Here is a 20562-nt window from a genome sequence, read left to right on the forward strand (position 1 = left end):
AACTTATGAGCTTACAGTATGAAACATTGCTTTGAACGTGTTAATAATACCTTTATGAAATTCCTCTTTTGGGTAACATTTTATATGTGAGGTAATTTTCTAAGAACTTTTGTCTATAAAAACGCCAGAGAAAATGCAAGCCCCTGTTTGCCCTGCCATAGGGCACGGCCACTTGGGGAGGCAGAACATGGGTAGTTACTCCCAGGCCTGTGCCCAGGTCTGTGCTTAGCTGTCAGGAAGCTCCAAGAGCACATAGTCTTAGGTGTGGGAAAGCTGGAGCTGGTTCAGGGGTCCCTGGGTCTGCAACTAGGCTGAGATGTGGGGTCATCTAACTCTTGGACATCCAGGCACCACTGGGAGTCAGGGAAGAGCAGAGAACAGAGTCAGGGGCCTGAAGGCTGGGCCCTGTCAGGGGTGGGGGGCACAGGGGGGAAGGGGAGCTCTGGCTTGTCCCTGTGTGGATGATTGCATGCAGGCTTGGTGGTGGTTGTGGCTGGGAGTGCAGAGAGGCCTTCTACAGGAGATTTGGCTGCGGCTCTGTAGGCGAAGGTTTTCTTCACGGTTCCCCAATGGCGGATCTTGGTGAAAAGAGACAGTCTATGGTTCTAAACAGTTTATTGTCATGGCAGAAAATGGATGCATAAAACCATATCACCCTTCTCAGCGTGAGCCTGAGATTAAATACCTTTTGCAGGGAGGAATATCTGGGAAGGGAAGCTTATTGATTAAGCCCTTTAGGCCTCTAGGTACCCCATTAGCATAGTGGAGAACTATGTTTTGAGCCTATGTGACCATAGGACACATTTCTTTTATGTGAGAAGCATGGCATGCGTTCCATGTCGGGAGTCGCCTAAGCCTCAGGTGTGTGCCCACCCTGTCTCCGAGTCTCGACCTGCCCTCCCTTACCAAACTTCCTGGCATGGTTCTACATCCCACAAAAAAAAAGAAATAAGGTAGTGGTTTGGGGGGCAGGGTCTGTCCTGCTCATTCATCCAAATGTATGTATATGGCATTTGGGGCTTAGCCCCATCCACCAAATGTGTGTGTATATGTATGTGTATGTATATGTATGTATATGTGTATATATGTTGCATATGTTTGTCTATGTTTAGGTATGCATGAACACTTGTGGAGTAGATCAAACAGGTGGTTGGACCAGAATGTGTGTGTGTATGAATGCCTGTGTGTTTTACACATTTGCCTACTATGTAAAGTATTTTAATTCTTTTCCTTTCTTTGTAACATCTTATCTATGAGGTAATTCTTTCTTACATAGAGAACTTTTTGTCTAAAGGCTATTAAAAGCTGAAAATAACAAAAAAGAGTATGTAGCCATTTTCTCCTTCATCTGGTGTGTGCTGTCTGAGTTGGTGACTTCTTTCTTTCCTCCTTGGATCACAGAGTTAATGAACTCTGAGCTTCTCACCTGACCAGTTTGTGGCTCCTGGCTGCCAGAGAATAGAGCTCTAGTAATAAACCCTTTACCTAATTCTCCACTGCTAAATGGCATATGTTAATCACCAAAAAGCTAGCAGTTTTTAGCCACTGAATAAGCAAGAGAGTGTTACGTTTCCAGAAGCCATCAGCTTCTAGCCTTCGGTACAATTAGACAGAGTTATAATAAGACTGGAGATGATCAGTCTTTTGGCCTTTATTCAACAGCTCTGTGTTCCACCTCAGTTCTTTGCTCATTCCCCTAAGGCCAGGTAGCCCCTCTGCTGCCCCCAGCAGTGTGGGGAATGCAGAGATATTCTTTCAAAGGTGAAAGATAAGTTATTGTGCCCAGCCCCTCCCACCACCAAGAAAGAAGGACAGTATTTAGTGGGTCTATTCGGATTCTGGAGACATTCCTCACTTGGGTGTGTTATTCAGGGCCATTTACCAAGTGACTCAGAAAACTGCTAGCTTTGTGTGGGACCTCAAACAGGAGAAGGCTCTTCAACAGGTCCAGACTGCTTTACCACTTGGACCATATGATCCAACAGACCTGATGGTAGTACTTGAGGTGGCAGTGGCAGCTAGAGATACTGTTTGGACCCCTATAGATGAACCACACAAAAGACCTTTGGGATTTTGGAGCAAAGCTCTACACTCATCTGCAGACAATTATTTTCCCTTTGAAAAACAGCTCTTGGCCTGCTCCTGGGCCTTAGTGGAAACTGAATGTTTGACAATATGACAACAAGTTATCATGCTACCTGAACCACTCATTACGAGCTGGGAGTTATCTGACCCACCAGTCATAAAATAGGATGTGTATACCAGCAGTCTAGTATCCAAATGGAAGTGGTATGTTCGTGATCGGGCCCGAGCAGGTCTTGAAGACGTAAGCAAGTTACATGAAGTTGTTCAAATACCTATGTTTTCTACTGTTACAATGCCATCTGCTGCCAAGCATGTCCCTGTAGCTTCATGGGGTGTTACTTGTGATTGGTTGACTGAGGAAGAGAAGGCTAGGACTTGGTTTACTGATGGTTCTGCACTTTATACAGGCACTACCCAGAAGTGGACAGCTACAACACTATAACCCCTTTCTGGGACAACCTGAAAGATACTGATGAAGGGAAATCCTCACAGTGGGCAGAACTTCGGGCAGTACACATGGCATCACAGTTTATTTGCAAGAAGAAATGGCCAGATGTATGATTGTTCACTGACTCGTGGGCTGTAACCAGTGCATTGGCTGGATGGTCAGGGACTTAGAAAGATTACAACTGGGAAATTGGTGAGACACATAGGGTAGGGAAGAAGTATGTGGACAGGTCTCTCCAAATGGACAAAGGGTATGACAATATTTATGTCCCATGTAAATGCTCATCCAAAGGTGACTTCAGCCAAGGAGGAGTTCAATAATCAAGTGGATAAGATGACCTGTTCTGTGGACAGTCACCTTCTTTCCCCATCCATCCCTTTCAATGCCTAGTGAGCACGAGGGCCTGGTGGCAGAGATGGGGGTGTGCTTGGGTTCAGCAACACGGACTCCTACTCACCAAGTCTGATCCGGCTATGGCTGCTGCCGAATGCCAGATCTTCCCACAGCAGAGACCTGTCTCCTAGCTGCCTGAAGATAGCCCTCTCCTGGCTGCCTTCTGATCAAGATGCAGAACTCTTAGCTCCTTCTCCAGCTTTCTGGATGCTGCCATGCTTCCTACCATGGTAATAATGAACTGGACCTCTGAAACTAGAAGCCAGCCCCAATTAAATGTTGACCCTTCTAAGAGTTGCCTTAGTCATGGTGTCTCTTCACAGCAATGGAAACCCTAAGACTGTGTGTGGGTGGGTGTGTATAGATCAAACAATAACTCTGTAGAGTCAGTCCTCTCTTTCCACTTTTATCTGGGTTCTTGGGCTCAGACCCAGCCCATTAGGATTGTGGGACAAGTGTCTTTATCCATTGAGCCATCTCTCTAGCCTCTACTTTCAAGGTTTTGTGTATGCACGGACACCCCTTGTAATACTTTCATGTGGTTTCTCTCCTGCTTTCAGACCCTAAGAAATTACTGAAGGAGAATCTTAGATCCTGAAACCTTTTGTATAGAACCCATACAAATGATATGTTTATATCTAAAGGCTGTACTGATATCTGCCTTTGACCTACCTTATTCAAACATTAGACAGATTAAGTGGATATCATTGTGTTAATAGTCCCTACAAACTACCTAGACATGACAAGAAAGACGAATTGTATTAAACTTCAAGCTTCTCCCTTTCTCCTTAGACTTCCCTCGTTCACATTATATGCATGTTCCTTCTGTTCTCAACTGGTTGTGCACACCTCAGCTGCCTGTGAATATTAAGTAACTCATCGTGGGAGGACATCGGGAGTCACTTACTGTATTTGAGTGACTTTAAGTCATTGTTCTCAAGCAACATTGCTCTAGTCAAAGCACACATAGCACTTATGGAATGTCTCTTGGAAAGGATAATTGCTAGTGTCACGTTTCATCTGTTGAATAGCCTCAGAAGAATTGATTTCATTGCACTGTGAGTTGCTAACCACACTCAGCAGAGAGCTTGGAGGCAGTGACAAGTGAGGAAATCTCCTGTTACCTGAGAAGTCACCCAGGAGCTCTAGGGTTGGCCTCGCTCTAGCCTGAGGTCTGGATTCTTGGCCCTGTGGCAGTTGGTAGCAGTTAGAGTTGGGGTGATGAAAGTTCCCTTGAGGGGTGGAGAAAGTGATAGCAGAAGATACAAGGTGCAGATGATAGGAAAGAGGACAGCGAGAGCTAAGCTATTTAGCACATTTTTAAAAACGTATTTATTTATGCATCCGAGTGCTCTATTTGCATGTGTGCCTGCATCACAGAAGAGGGCATCAGAAAGAGCAGCCAGTGCTCTTAGGCAGTGAGCCATCTCTCCAACCCCAAATTATTTTTTTTAATTATTTTACCTTATATGTATGGGTGAGTTTTTTTTTTTTTTTTTGTCTTATTTTGTTTTGTTTTGCCTGCATGTATGTCTGTAAACCACATGCATGCCTGGTGTCCATGCAGACCAGAGAATGTGTCATATCCCCAGGAACTGGAGGTACAGTTGTGAGCTTTCGTGAAGGTGCTAGAAAATGCCAGGCCCTTTGGAGAAGCAGCTAGCGTTCTTGACCTCTGACCTCTGAGCCATCTCTTTAGATCTAGCTCATTTGTGTCTATAATTCTGAGTTTTGACTAATGAAGCTTTAAAAATTTTACATTAATTAAAGCTTTTTATTGTTATTATCTATTGGTATGTGTGTGGGAGTGCACAAGCCAAGGTGCATGTGTAGAGGTCAGAGGACAACTTGTAGGAACGGATTCCCTCCTTCCATCCAGCAGGTGCGAGGGATTGAACTCGGGTCATCAGGTTTGGTAGTAAGCACCTTTACCTGTTGAGCTATCGTGCTGGCCCTGCACTGGTGGATTCTAGAGTTGTATGTAGGTGGGTGCACACAGTACACTTGTGGAAGTCAGGACAATTCTGGTTCTTTCCTTTCACTATATGTGTTCTGAGAATTGAACTCAGGTCATCAGACTGAGTTGAGAACACTTTAATCTGCTGAGCCATTTCCCCTGCCCCAAGGAAGCTTTAAAAGAAGAAAAAGAACAAAAATAGAATAAACCCCCCAGAAATCTATCAGAGGTGGACTATTTCTTCAGGGCTTAAACACAAACTAGAAAAGACTGCTTTTTGGAAAACCCCTCTAGTCTCATGAAACAGTCCTCTGATTACATCACTGAGAAAATGATAGTTCTTAGTTCTGAAGAACTTTGTCTGGAGGGCAGAGCTTATGTTAATGAGAACAGGCGCAGACTCACGAGCTGTTGCTGTCGTGTATTTAAAGTACTGGAGAGGGTGTCTCCTGTCTCAGCTAGAATCCTATTTTGCTGTCAAGGAAGGTGAATGAGCCAGTAGGGACATTAGAGGCTTTTATTTGCTAAGTCGTTGGGCTAAGGAGTATAAACAAATTGTTCTCCCTCCCGCTAGCTAAATTCTTCCTACTGTTAAATTCTTTTTTTTTTTCCCCTTAGCTAACAGTACCCAGAGTGTGAGTCTGCAGAAGTTGCCAAGCAACATTACAGTTAGGAACAAATGGGTGGGGAAAGAACTAGAGATTTGACTTCTCCAGCCTGGGGCAAGTGGGTGGAACCCTCTAGTCTGGTACATTTTGTGCTCTACTTGGAGGAGTATGAAATTTTAAAAATCAGAATTGTTTCAGTTAGGATGTTGCTGAAATTAAACCATAACATCATGCCCTGTGCTTAGCTGGAGCGAGTGGGGCCTGGGTATCTTAGTCGTCTGGCGATTCTGTCACAAAGATCACTACTAGGTTTCCCTTTAAAAAGTTCCCAGGATTAAAGTCAATGGCGCTGTAGAAACAAAACTCGGTTCCAGCCCTGGGTGGGAGAGAACAGACAAGTGAACAAAATTAACGCACAGGCACAAGAGAAGTCACACACAGGTTTTAACACAGACTAGCGTGTGTGTGCATGTGTATACGTGTGCATGTGGCTGTGTGTTTGCACATGTGTCTGTGTGCATACGTGTGTGTGTGTGTGTGTGTTACTAGAGGTCACCTCACAAATGTTAGGTGATGGCTCTACCATGAGCAGCATCCCTGATGATAAGAACATTTCATAATCTATATAAGAGCACACTGTATGTCAGTTTAACATTGCATTGCTACTGAGTGCTCTTTTGACATTTTTTTAAAAAAGACAAACTCATATAACCCAAGCTGTCCTCCCATTATTTATTTTAAGAGATTTATTTATTTATATGAATACACTGTAACTGTCTTCAGACACACCAGAAGTGGGCATCAAAAGCACTATGCCATGCGTTTGCGGGGAATTGAACTCAGGACCTCTGGGAGAGCAGTCAGTGCTCTTAACCACCGAGCCATCTCTCCAGCCCCTCCCAATTTTTATGTACTCTCACTTTCTTTGATTCTCCTCCCCCACCGCCCAGACACATGCCTCCCAGGAATGCAGGTATGTGCCACCACACTCAGCACATGGGCTATCAGGGATTGAACCCAAAGCTTCACACATGTTAAGCTACAACTCTACCAGCTAAGCCACAGCCCTAGTCTGTTGTTTCGGCTTTTTTGCACAGGGTCTCCCTCTTGGCCTAGCGTGCCATTACACTTTCAAGGATCTTCTCCTGTCTGTCTCCAAGGTGTTAAAATTCTAGATAGATATGAACCACTGAGTTTTGTTTTTTGTATTTTCTCTTTCTTTCTTCTCTCTCTCTCTCTCTCTCTCTCTCTCTCTCTCTCTCTCTCTCTCTCTCTCTTTCTTTCTTTCTTTGTGACAGGGTTTCTCTGTGTAGCCCTGGCTGTCCTAGAACTCTTTCTGTGGACCAGGCTGGCCTCAAACTTAGAAAGCTTCCTGCCTCTGCCTCCAGAGTGCTAGGACTAAAGGCATGCACCACCACAGGCCAGCTGAGTCTTGTTTTTACTTTTTTCTTTTCTATATTTGTGTGTGAGCAAATGTGGAGGTCAGAGGACATGTTCTGGGAGTTGGTTCTTTCCTTCCATCATGCAGAACTCAGATCATCAGGTCTGGCTGTAAGCACGTTTTCTTGTGGAGCCATCTATTGCCTGGATAGCAGGTATTTTTAACTTTCTTACTACCATACCACGCAAGGTTTGGGAACTGACCTCTCCTATTCTTCCTGACTACTTGGGTGGCAGGAATCCAAATCCTAGGTCTATGGACTAAGAGTTCTTCCTATCTGCAACCAATGTCCTTTGGGCCACACCCAGCCTCATTTTGAGTACCTCTCAGTCTAGGGAGGTAGGCAGGTGGCAAAGTATGAGATAAAATCAAAACTAACACTATTAAGAGTGTTTAGCTCCAGGAAATTGGGCTGGGAATGAAACAGGGACATCTGGGAGACTGCTGAACCATCTAAAACTTTATTATTTTAGAGACGGAGGTAAAAAGATCACAAAGGAAAAAAAGTATCATATCTGTTTAAAAGCTTTCATTGAACACAGTAGTAACCTTCTGTTCAAAATCTTAAACAGGGAAATGTACTTGGAACAAGAAAACAAGCAATCAAACATCTTAATTAAGGGCTCTTTATCAGTTAAAAGATAATGAGCATGACTGCACAAGAGAACACTGTTATAATAAACGAGACAGAGACTGTTTAGTCCTGAGGGTAGGGATAGTAGCAAATGACTTGCAGATGGATGTAAGCTGGAGAAGGCACTAAAGTAGAGCCTTAGGCCGGTAGGTGTGAGCTTGCACAGCCAGCAGAATTTTATTGTTACATATATTTAAAACATTATTACCTCTGTATGTGTGCATGCACGTGTGTGTGCGTGTGTGTGCATGTGTGCATGTGTGCGTGTGTGCGTGTGTGCGTGTGTGCGTGTGTGCGTGTGTGCGTGTGTGTGTGTGTGTGTGTGTGTGTGTGTGTGTGAATGTGTGCATTTCACATAGTGTATGTGTGGAAGTCAAAGAACAGCTTGTGTGAGTTGGTTTTCTTCTCTCAGCACATGGGTCCTGGGGATCAAACTCAGGTTGTCAGGCTTGGTGGCAAGTGCTTTTGTCCTTTATTTACCAACTGAGCCATCTTGCTGGCTGTAAACGGAATTCTTACATAGGAGAGCCTCAGAAACATCTATTTAACTGGGGACAGGTATGTAAGGGGTTTTAATGTTCCTTTACCTAAAAAGCACAATTTAAGATATAGCTCATATTATAGATAAATTAAAAGCAGTTTTCTAAACTTATTTTTACTTATATGTCTTTTAAAATTAAGAAAATGTCAACTGTCCATTAAAAAAGAGTGGAAAGGGAGGTGTGTGTCAAGAGGAGGTGATAAGATATCCCCTCCAAGGCTCTCACAGTGACAGATCAGACAACACCTCTCGGGCAAATAGAAAAGTGTAAAGTTCTTATCCTACACAGAATTAAAGGCAAGTGTGTGAGCCAGGTGAGATGCACCCTGTAATCCTGAATCTCTATTGAGAGAAAACTGCTATCAGATGAAGAACAACCAGCTCAACATAATTACAGCTTGGGTTAGCAGATGAAAAGACACATTTAGACAGTTGTGGTTACTTCACAGAACTAACCAGGATCTCTGGAAATTCTTCATGCCATGTTTTTAGGTACTAAAATGGGCTTTTATTAAAAAATCAGCTTGGCGGGGCTGACAGATGGCTTACAGAGTGAAGAAGGCCTTTGCAAGCCTGGCAACCTGAGTTTGATCACTGGGATTCAAGTAAAGGTTACTGACCTTCACACACATAGCACAGCACACTTGCATGGTAGTATGTATACAAACACTAATGATAATTTATTCTTGGGATAGAGTCTTACTTGGTAGTTTCAGCTGGATGTGGTAGTGTCTGCTTGCCTCTACCTCTTGAGTGCTGGGATTAAAAGTATGTGCTGCCAAGCAAGCCTGGCAATAATAATAATTTTAAAATTTAGCTTGAAAGTTGGACCTGTGACTCATACTTGTAATTGAAGGGTTTAAAAAAAAAAAAAAAAGCCTCAGATGAACTGAGAAACTCAGGACAGAAGAGTTGACAAGCTGATAAAATTTGCCCACAAGATCACCATAACAACCTCCTTCTGTATTTACACTTTTGAGACAGTTTAAGTGGAGCAGATCTGCCTATGGAAACTTCCACCCCAGAAGTTCCCTCTGAAACTGCCAAACTCCTTGTCTCCACCGGAGAGACTGCTGGCCTTTGTTGTTCTAACTAAAGGACAATTTGCTTCTGTTGAGCTCAATCTTATTTTCAGGTCACCCTGATCAATCCCAATCTAACAGTAAGAACTCCAAGTCAGATGGATCCCTGTGATCTAGTGGCCAGCTAGTGTTACACAGTTATCTTAAAAAACAAAACAAAACAAAACAAAACAAAAACAAAGACCAGTCAATCAGCCTGGCCTGGCAGGTTCACAGGTCTATTATTATCCCACCACTCTGAAGGTGGTTCAAATAATCTGGGCTACATGGCAAAGGCAGGTTTCAAAAACAAAAATGAATTATTTTCAGCCTTTGAAGTGTTAAAAAAAAAAGCACACTCACACAGGTTAATACTCATTTTTAAGATTTATTTATATATTTTTATGCATGTGAGTATACAGTAGTTGTCTTCAGACACACTAGAAGAGGGCATCAGATTCCATTATAGATGGTTGTGAGCCACCATGTGGTTGCTGGAAATTGAACTCAGGACCTCTGGAAGAGCAGTCAGTGCTCTTCAACTGAGTCATCTCTCCAGCCTCCCACAAGTTAATACTCTTAACTACAATAAATAACAACAGAAAAGTATAAACAGCTATTATCCAGATAATGTGAGTTTACACTAAGAAACATCAAGTTTTCTACTCAGTTCCCCAAAAGTGGGTTCTAATTTCCTAGTTAAAAAAATTTACTTTTGTGTATGACAGTCTGACCTCAGCAATTCCCACTACAGCAAAGAATGCTAAAAAAACAAACAAAAAACCCCAAAAACAAACAAACAAAAAAACCCCAAAAGCTCCAAAATAACAAGAAGGAGAAATGATTGATCGTAGCATACAAAATAGGAACACACTTGTATGTAAACAGATTTAAGTTACGGTTGATAAGGTTGTGGAAACTATTTTTCCTGGAAATTAAGAGACAGGACCATTACACGCAAAGGGGTTTTGAACTTCTGGTCCTCTTAGCTTCCAGACAGTTGGAATTACAGGTGTGCAGCACACACCTCTGTTACACTTAGGTTTTGTTTTTTTCCCCTCTGGACCAATCAGTTTAGCTAGCACATTCTCACGTGTTAGCGAATAAATATAAACACTAAGGTTGCAGGGTGGGCATTCGGGCTTGTGGCAGGGCGGATTACCACGGAGAAGTCTGGCTGTGAGGGACACAGGACTGGAGAGGCCATCTCAGAGGACAGCCCTAAAGCCAGTGTACTAGTTCGGCAGCTCATTATCTGAGTTCCGCGCTGGGCAAGGTCGAGACCGCGACTATAGAACGTGACCGGACACAGCCACGCCCAGAATGCCCAGGGGTCGGGCCTCAGAACGTGGGATTGGGCCAGGCTTCTAGACGTCCCCAAAGGCTGCACGGTGCCCGGATGCTTCTGAACCGGGGACAGGGAGGGTGACCCACGCCCAGCGCAGGGCAGTAGACGCGGTCCTCACGCCCCTCCTCGCTAGGCGGTTCCCGGCAGGCTCCGGTCCTCTAGACATAGACTCTGGGCGGGGTTCTGTGCAATCGAGGTCCACTCATTGGCCCTGGACGCCGTGACCCGCCCAGGACTGGCGGCGCGCCTAGGCTGTGGGGCGGAGCCTGAGAGTTCCCGCCAAAATCGCGTAGCCGGTTCCTCCCCCGTGGGCTAAGTCGCGCCCTCCCTGTTTTTTCAAACCGGGGCTGGGCGGGGATTGGTGGGCTGGGCCCTCACGTGGTTAACGGTCGCGGGAAGCCGCGGATCCCGAACTTGCGGCCGAACTTGCGGAGACTTTCTCCAGCACTGGACCGGCCAGTCTCCGCTGGACATACCGCGCCGCAGCCGTCACCGTCGCCGCGTCGGGAGCTTGGCGAGCTTCGGAGCCGCCGCCGCGCAGGCCCGCTGCAGCCTCTGCCCAGCGCGCCCGATCGCACGTGGCGGACCCGCCCCCTGTGCCAGCCGCGACCTGGACGCCGCCGGCCTGTGCTCGCCGGTCCTCTCTTCTCCGGTGCTCCGCCGTGACTGCAGCCGTGAAATGAGCTTCTTGAGCCGACAGCAGCCGCCGCCCACCCGCCGCGTCGCAGCCGCCTGCAGTTTGCGGCAGAAGCTCATCTTCTCACCCGGCAGCGACTGTGAGGAGGAAGAGGAGGAGGAGGAGGAAGGCAGCGGCCACAGTACCGGGGAGGACTCGGCCTTCCAGGAACCTGATTCGCCCCTGCCTTCTGCACGCAGCCCTGCCGAGGCCGAGGCGGAGCGCCGCCGCCGCTCGCCCGGCACAGAGCCCAGCAGCCCCGGAGAGCTGGAGGACGACTTGCTGCTGCGGGGCGGCGGCGGGGGCGCGCAAGCGGCGGGTGGAGGCGCGGAGGGCGACTCTTGGGAGGAGGAGGGTTTCGGCTCCTCGTCGCCGGTCAAATCACCTGCCACCGCCTACTTTCTGGGCAGCTCCTTCTCGCCGGTGCGCTGCGGCGACCCGGGGGATGCCTCCCCGCAGGGTTGCGGGGCTCCGCGGGCCATGGAGGACCCCTGTTCGCCGCAGCCCGACTACCCGAGCACCCCTCCGCACAAGACCTTCCGCAAGCTGCGCCTGTTCGACACGCCGCACACTCCCAAGGTAATCGAGGGGGCGGAGGAGCCGGCTCCAGGGCCTTTAAAAAAGAAGGCCGCGGCGCCGCAGCCCTGCGCGCCACTGCCGGGGTTCGGTTACATAACCGCCCCGCCGCACCCCGCTCGCTGTCCTGCGCCGCCACTCAAAAAAAAAAAAAAAAAAAAGTTGGCAGCCCCTTTTTTGGCTCTGCCCAGAAGTTGTCGGTTAAGATTATGTAACTGAACAATGAGCCCGGTCTGTAACTACTCCACTTTACAAAGGGCCTGGTCCCTGCTGTTCAGGTGGTTGAGTATTTATTTGGTCCCGGTGGCGCGATGCTATGATGCGGGATTGCTGCTGGCCACCTGACACTCCGAGCCATATGGTGCCTGTTAAATCCGGTGTCTAGGCCTGTAATTTTGGGGGCACGGATAGAAGGAGTTAGGTTTATTAAAGGTTTTTTCCAACCCCCTAGACTTGTGGTTCCGTGTTATATGGTATTAGAGATTCTGCGCTTCCTTTTGGGAGTTGTCTGCGTTTACTGTCGTGAACTCGTGAATATTCCTGGTGGCTTTTGATTATCTTAGTGTTAGGGAAGCTTTGTGTTTATTCTGGGGTTTCCCCTGTGGTTTTGTTGGTCTGTGTGTCAAAACTAATGTGTCTTAAAGAAGTGTGTGTTCAGAACCCGTCCGGAATTGCCCGTGAATATGCATACTGCCATTGGTAATACTTGAGAAGTCACAAAAAAATTAAGAGTAGACAATTCCCCAAATAAAGACAGGCATGGCACCTATAAGTTTAACAGGGGAAATAAGACCTGTCTTTTGAGACAAGGATTCTCTGTGTAACAACCTTGGCTGTTCTGGAACCCACTTTGTAGACTAGGAACTCAGAGATCCTCCTGCCTCTGCCTCCCGAGTGCTGGAACTAAAGGCACGCTACCACATATGCCCCTTGACATAACCTTTTAAAGGGAATCTATTTATTGATTTCCATGCAACTTCAGTCATAACCTCGAATATACATGCGCTTTTATAGGCCGACAGACCCAAGGCACCATCCTCTTTAATAGTTAGGGGGGCAGTCCGGTGAAGTGGCCTTCAAAAGCCTACTTGAGGTGGATGTGGGGATTTTTTTTTTTTTTTTTTTTTTTTTTTTTAATGAGAGTGAGTGTTTTTATTTTTAGAATGTTAAAAGAGCCTGTTCATTTTTAGCCACTGATAGGAACTGGTTTTTAGTTTAGTGACTACAAATGTTCCTTTTTAGGATTAGGTACCAGTTTTTACTTTGCTGTCTTTTACAGATAAGTAGTTAGTATTCAACCTGACCCCTGAGTCAGCCACTGTTTATTTTACTTGAAGTATAACTAAGGCTTGTGTATTGCCCCTCCCCCTTGTTTTTTTCTTTCCCCCAAGTCGGGTAACGGAACCTCTCCCAGCATGGGTTCTAGTACAGAGCTTCATTCACAATGTGCTGCTTTGGGCTACACATTCTGCCACTTAGAAAGGCAAGCTGGAGGTTATATTGAGAAGACTGTCCAGAAGACTGGATCCTGAAGATTGTATTTCCCTTTCCTAGAGTTTGCTTTCCAAAGCTCGAGTTATTGATTCCAGCTCTGTTAAACTCCGGGGTAGTTCTCTATTCATGGACACAGAAAAATCAGGAAAAAGAGAATTCGACAGACGGCAAACTCCTCAAGTGAATATTAACCCCTTTACTCCGGATCCTGTATTGCTTCATTCCTCAGGACGGTGTCGTGGGAGAAAGAGAGCATATTTTAATGAGTAAGTATAGTTTGGTTTCTCTCTACACCTAAGGTGTACTATCGCAGTTAGATTTCTACTGAATGGCACGAATGCCTTCACTATGAAAGTTTTCCTTATATTAGCACTTATCGCTCAGATAATCAGCTGTAGGAAAGAAGTGGTCTGAGAAAGGGAAAGAATAAGAAATGGTGACTCTGACTCTGGAGAGGTGGCTTAGGTGTTGAGAACCCTTGCTGTTCTTGGGGTTTAGTTCTCAGCACCTATGTGGCAACTCACAAATGGCTGTAACTCTAGTTCTAGGAGATCTGTTGACCCTTCTGATTCTTCAGGCACTAGGCATGTTTGTGAATTTCATACCCACAAAACTCTTACACAGAAATCTTAAAAAAAAAAAAAAAAAAGCTTAGATTTCTTGTCAGATTTATGGTGTCAACTAATGGGAGAGAGTTGTTACTACATTTATTTTGTGTTCAAGGTTCACACATGTGGGGGTCAACTTTCAGGAGTTGGTTCTTTCACTGTGTGGATCCCTGGGATTGGACTCAGGTGTCAAGAGTAGCTAGAGTGCTTACCTTTTGAACCAGTGGTTCTCAACCTTCCTAATGCTTTGACCCTTTAATACAGTTCCTCTTGTTATGGTGACTGTAATTTTGTAACTCAATTATCATTTGTAACTCAAAATTATTGTAACTCAATAATCTGATATTGAGACCCACTGTTGTGAGCTATCTTGGTGGCCAGAGACTTCATTTCTTTTTTTTTGTTTGTTTTTGTTTTTTCGAGACAGGGTTTCTCTGTGTAGGGTTTCTCTGGCTGTCCTGGAACTCACTCTGTAGACCAGGCTGGCCTCGAACTCAGAAATCCGCCTGCCTCTGCCTCCCAAGTGCTGGGATTAAAGGCGTGTGCCACCACAGCCCGGCGAGACTTCATTTCTAATGCCTTATTTCTGTCTGTGTGGCAGCAGTCTAGTTATGGTTAGTGAGCTTATCTCAGTAGGGACTTTTTTCCATCATCTGAGTCAGATTTAGGGTTACAAACTTAAATGATTTCTCTTTTGTTTGTATCCATTAAAAATGCATTTCACTATAGTTCGTAGATAAGGTTTTTAGTCTCAAATTGATGTTTTGGTAAAAACCCATGTATATTTTTCAGTTCCTCTGAAGATATGGAAGCCAGTGATTATGAGTTTGAAGATGAAACAAGACCTGCCAAAGTAAATAACTTTTAATTATTTAAAAAAAGTTAATATATGTTTGCATGTTAAGTCAACAGCAGAACCTAAGGGAGAATATTTTCAAGTTTCATGTCTTTGTATTATACATGGATACTCTCCTTTTACAGAGAATTACAATTACTGAAAGCAATATGAAGTCACGATATACAACTGAATTTCATGAGCTGGAGAAAATTGGTTCTGGAGAATTTGGTTCTGTGTTTAAATGTGTAAAGAGGCTAGATGGATGCATTTATGCTATTAAACGATCAAAGAAACCATTGGCTGGCTCTGTTGATGAGTATGTATTAAACATTTTTGTCTTTTGCTTTTTATTCCCTTTGTTATTAATAAACATTAAGGTTTTAGGTAACCAAACACCTAATACTTTTATTTATTTATTTTTAAAGATTTATTTTATGTATATAAGTACACTACAGCTGTCTTCAGACACACCAGAAGAGAGCATCGGATCCCATTACAGATGGTTGTGAGCCAACATGTTGTTGCTGGGAGTTGAACTCAGGACCTCTAGAAGTCCATTGCTCTTAACTGCTAAGCCATCTCTCTAGCACCCTAATGGTTTTGTGTAGCTCAGACTAGCCTGGGTGAGCTCACTATGTACTGACCATTTTGAATTCCCATTCTCCTGCCTCAGTTTCCCTGATGGTAGGGTTAAAGTGTGTGTCACCATGCCAGTTTGCATAATTCTTAGTTCTCTTAAGTAAGTCGCCTTTTAGCATAGTGGTAGTTTAAAAAGTCTGGGTTTACTTTATGGTGCTTGAGATAAATTTAACATCTTACTCCTATTGTTCTTCTAGGCAGAATGCTTTGAGAGAAGTCTATGCTCATGCTGTGCTTGGACAGCACCCCCATGTGGTTCGCTATTTCTCTGCCTGGGCAGAAGATGATCACATGCTTATACAGAATGAATACTGTAATGGTAAGCACCATGGGAATGTTTATTACAATCTTAAGTTTTTCTTTTCTTCCCTTTTGGGGAGGGGCAGTTCCTCATGTGTTACGAAGCATTTCTGGTTCCCTCTTTGTGTGTGCGTGCGTGTACATTAAGATTTTTAAATTTTTATTTTTATGTGCACTGGTGTTTGAGGGTGTCAGATTCCCTGGAACTGGAGTTGCAGACATTTGTGAGATGGCATGTGGTTGCTGGGAATTGAACTCGGGACTTCTGGGAGAGCAGCCAATGCTCCTAACCACTGAGCCATCTCTCCAGTCCTTTTGTTAGGATTTTTAAGATAGTGTTTTACTATGTAGCCCTGGCAACATGAATTTTGAGTTGGAAGCCTTATTCCTTCTGTGACATCTTCATGCCTCAGTAGTAGAACCTCTTACCGTGTTTATATGCCTTTCACTTGATGCTGAGCTTCCCAAGAAGACTGCATACTGGCTGCCTTGCTATGTATATTTTGGTATTCCTTAGCACATAGTATAGTTTATGGGCACACAGGAAAGATTATCTTATTCTTATCTTTAGTTGTACAAGAATGCAAAGAGAGTGGCAATTATAATAATAAATTCATTTGGTTTATTTTGGAGGCTAGGAAATCTAAGAACACGGCATCAATATCTGAGATGGTCAGTCATGCTGTATCTTTTCATGTAGAATTACAGGTTTTACTGTGTAGTCCTGGATGGAACTCTATATTTTCGATGGCAAATCTCATGGTGATAATCTTTTCCTTGAACTGAGAGCCTTTTGAATGCTCTCAAGTGCCCTACCACTGAGGTATTTATATCCTCAGTTCTTTTTTGTATTGTTTTGTGACTGGTTTTACTAAGCAGTTGCCCAGGGTTGACCTTGCTCACACTCTGGCCAAGGCAGGCCTTGATCTTATATTCCATCTCAAATCTTACAGGTTTGTTTGTGACACTAGGCCAGACTTAATTTAACATTAAACCATTCTTGAAGGAACAGCCCTGTTTATCTTTTACTAGGACCTAGTTTCTAACAATGGAACTTTGAGAAACACATTCAAGTTATAACAAAGGTGTTTTCAATGAATACTAACTGTATTCAGGTTTCTCATTTTGTGCGCTTCTAACATTGATGTTAGTTGCTCACAAAAGGACAATGAGTCCATTCATCTAAATTTAGCCATTTCTTGAAGACATTCTGAAATCCTGCTATATTCCCACCATCTGTCCAGTCTAGTTTACTGCTGTAATTCACTAATACTTACATATTAAGTAAGTGTCTTAGGGTTTTATTGCTGTGAAGAGAAACCATGACCAAGGTAACTCTTGTGAAAGAAAACATTTAATTGGGGCTGGCTTACAGTTTCAGAGGTTCAGCGATCTTAGTAGGAAGCATGGCAACATCCAGGCAGACATGGTGTTGGAAGAGCCAAGAATTCTACATCTTGATCCAAAGGCGGCAGCAGGAGACTGTCTTCCACTAGCAGCCAGGAGGAAGTTCTCCCGCATTGGCCTGAGCTTGAACATAGGACCTCAAAGCCCACCCCCACAGTGACACATTTCCTTCTAATAGTGTCACTTCCAGTGGGCCAAGCATTCAAACACATGAGTCTATGAGGGCCAAATCTATTTTAACCACTGCAGTAAGTTATGTTTTTTTTAATTGTCTATATGCTCCCCTACCTCAGTTTAAACAAAACAGGAAAATAAAGGTTAGCTTTGTATAGCTTTTCACAAGTCTTTGACCTTCCTTTTTCATTAAACCTTTATTAGTCCTGAATTCTGATTTTATAGGAATCTGCTATTATTACAAGCGACCCTTTTGTTTTGTGTTTTTGTTTTTCAAGCCAGGGTTTCTCTTTGGTAGCCCTGGCTGTCCTGGAACTTGTTCTGTAGACAACTCACAGAGATCTGCCTGCTTCTACCTCCCAAGTGCTAGGATTAAAGTGCATCATTACATCCTGGCTAAACATACCTTTTTAATATATAATAGGTTGTTTTTATTTTTAAATTGTTTTTATAAAGATTAGAGAAATCTATGGTTTAGGAGGCCATGAAGATGGCTCGGTAGTTAAGAATGCTTGCTGGCAATACAGAGTACAAATTCCAGAATCTCTGCAACAAGCTAGGCTTCCTGAATATGTCTCTGAGCCCCAAGTCCTAGGGAAGCAAAGACAGGAGAATCACTGGGTCTTCTGGTTTGCAGCACAGCAGAGAAAATGTGAATGACTCCTGGGTTCTAGAAGAGATCTTGCCTCAAAGAAATAGGTAGAGAGACCCTTTTCTACCTTCCAGATGTGCACACATGAGAGTTCACTTACACATGCACAGAAGCTCATATATATTTATAACTATATTTTAAAAAACGAAACATAGCTGGTTACAGTGCACTCTTTAATTTCAGTACTTTGGAATCAGAGGTAGACAGATCCCTTGAGTTTGTGGCCAACTAGGGCTGCATAGAGACCCTATTTCCAAAAAGAAAAAAGAAATGTAAGGTTTAGAAATACTTGATAGTAAAGGTTTATTTTTTTTGTTTCATAAATAATAGTTTAATAGTTGTGGATTAATAAATGACATAGGTAGTAAAGATTTCTATCCTTTCCTGGTTTAAATCAGTTTTTTATTTAGAGACAGGGTCTTCTATATAGCTCTGTCTGGTCTATAACTTGCTGTGTAGATCAGGCTAGCCTTAAACTCAGATATCTGCCAGTTCCTACCTCCAGAGTGCTGGGATTTGTATAAAGTGGTCTGGTTCTTGTTCCACTCTCAGAAGTTCCCCCATCTCACTTAGGAAATGTACATTCGACCTACCCGTCCCTATCCCCTCAGAAAAAGAAACGGACAATTTATTCTGAGAAAGTGAACAAAAGTTGGTTGCTGAGGTTGATGGGTTTAAAAGAAAATTTAAATTGTGTTTTCCCCCAGTGCTGAGAATTGAACCTAGAATCTCTACATGCTCAGCCAGCATTGCATCTTGCCCTTAAATTTTGAGACTGTCTTACTAAGTTGTCTGGGCTAGCTAACCTTAAACTCCTTTTGTAGCCTAAGCTGGGCTCAACTTGTGGTCCTCCTACCTTACTTAGCCTCCTAAAAGCTGGGATTATGTGCCTAATCACCAGGCCTGGCATTTCAGTTGTATTTTCTATAATTGCAAATATACATACTAAAACAATAAAAGTTGAACAGAGAGATTCTATTATTAATTATCATTTTCTGGGTGCAGAATTGCAGTTCAATATAGAGAGAAGAGAAAATAAAATGTTAATCTTTGCTGTCTCTAATTAGGTGGGAGTTTAGCTGATGCTATAAGTGAGAACTACAGAGTCATGAGCTACTTTACTGAAGTAGAGCTGAAGGATCTCCTTTTACAAGTTGGCCGGGGCTTGAGATACATACATTCAATGTCTTTGGTTCACATGGATATAAAACCTAGTAAGTATTACAGGTTCTTTGGCTGTGTTGTTTGGGACCTGGCTATAGGAAATAAAATACTTGTAACACATTGAACAATTGTTGTAACAATGTGAAAGCGTCGTGAGAGCGTCTTACTTTTCATTGATTACTTGCTAGTGTTTTATGACAGGAATATTATACCACCCGACACTAGTCCAAGTCTTTCATAGTTGGTCTGTTTACATTGGTATCTATTTCAGGACCATGCTGTACATCTAGTTATATCATTACCCTTTTCAGATTTTATCCTGCTACTTTTTCTTTAGTATTTTATGTTTATTGGTGTTTTGCTGTGTGAGGATGTCAGAAACCCTAACACTGGAGTTACGGGCAGATGTGAGCTGCCATGTGGGTACTGGGAATTGAACTCTGGTCCTTTGGAAGAACAGCCAAAAGACCAGGTCTTAACTGCTGAGCCATTTCCCCAGCCCCTCTACTTAAAAATGGTACACGTAATCCTACAGATAAACTTCTGTGTTTAACTGGTTGCTTTATTTTTAGCTTCTGCTTTCTGTATGCTTCCTAAAGTTAGAAGGGTTAATGAATTCAAACTAATTCTAGCAGGCAAGGTTCTTTTATTTTAAAACAAAAACCAACTACCAACACAACAACAAAGCTAACTAATTACCTGGATATAGTAGTGGTACACTCTCTTAATTCTACCACTCAGGAGGCAGAAGCAGGTGGATATGAGGCCAGCCTGGTCTACAAAGCAACAAAGCAAGTTCCAGTACAGCCTGTAAAAGTAACTTTTATTTTCTGGAAGCTTACTGCTTCTGTCTGCTATCCTAGGTCCAATGCTGGAAGCTTCTAGTCTCCATACAGTCTTTATCTAGGCCAAGAATATTTTCACCTCTGAGACTTGATGCTGAATAAGCTCAGCCTTTTTTTTTTTTTTTTAATTTTTTATTTTTTTATTTCTTTCGAGACAGGGTTTCTCTGTGTGGCCCTGGCTGTCCTGGAACTCACTCTGTAAACCAGGCTGGCCTTGAACTCAGAAATCCGTCTGCCTCTGCCTCCCAAGTGCTGGGAGTACATACTCTTAACATCGAGCCATCTCTCCAGCCCCCTCCCGTTTCTTTATTCATGTGTATGTTTGTGGGGGTGGGTACCTGAGGAGGCCATAAGGGGGTGCTGGGTCCCCTGGAGCTGGAGTTACAGGCAGTTTCAAGCCTCCTGATGTGGGTGCTGGGTTCTCTTGCTCTGAAGAGCAGAAAGCATTGTTAACCATCTCATCTCTCCAGCCTGCTGTCCTCCCTGCCTGCCTATCAGTCTCTCTCAAAATGGTTTCATGTAGAGTGGGCTGGCCTCATACTGTGCTGTCTGGGCAGTGCTGACCTTAAAATACTGATCCCCGTCTCCCCCTCCAAGTGCTCTCTCTCACTAATGACTACATCCTTAGAGACCTCAAGCTTGAGACTTCAGCTCTACCATCCCCCTAGGCTTC

The 20562-nt window shown here is 43.8% G+C and overlaps 1 protein-coding gene across 2 annotated transcripts in view; it reads left to right on the plus strand.

The window, feature by feature from the left end:
- Window positions 1-20562, plus strand: part of Wee1 (WEE1 G2 checkpoint kinase) — a 46086-nt gene that overhangs the window by 14868 nt on the left and 10656 nt on the right. Inside the window, exons 1-6 of one of the 2 annotated variants that reach the window (XM_034514655.2) lie at window positions 10559-11771; window positions 13323-13528; window positions 14663-14723; window positions 14852-15024; window positions 15545-15666; window positions 18948-19094. In XM_034514655.2, coding sequence (XP_034370546.1) covers window positions 11196-11771; window positions 13323-13528; window positions 14663-14723; window positions 14852-15024; window positions 15545-15666; window positions 18948-19094 — 1285 coding nt within the window. In that variant the 5' untranslated portion in view covers window positions 10559-11195. Of the gene's footprint in view, window positions 1-10558; window positions 11772-13322; window positions 13529-14662; window positions 14724-14851; window positions 15025-15544; window positions 15667-18947; window positions 19095-20562 lie in introns of those variants that run through there. The other variant, XM_076940790.1, reaches the window with a different exon arrangement.

The sequence above is a fragment of the Arvicanthis niloticus genome, chromosome 1, assembly GCF_011762505.2.
Source record: "Arvicanthis niloticus isolate mArvNil1 chromosome 1, mArvNil1.pat.X, whole genome shotgun sequence".
Classification (NCBI taxonomy): domain Eukaryota; kingdom Metazoa; phylum Chordata; class Mammalia; order Rodentia; family Muridae; genus Arvicanthis; species Arvicanthis niloticus.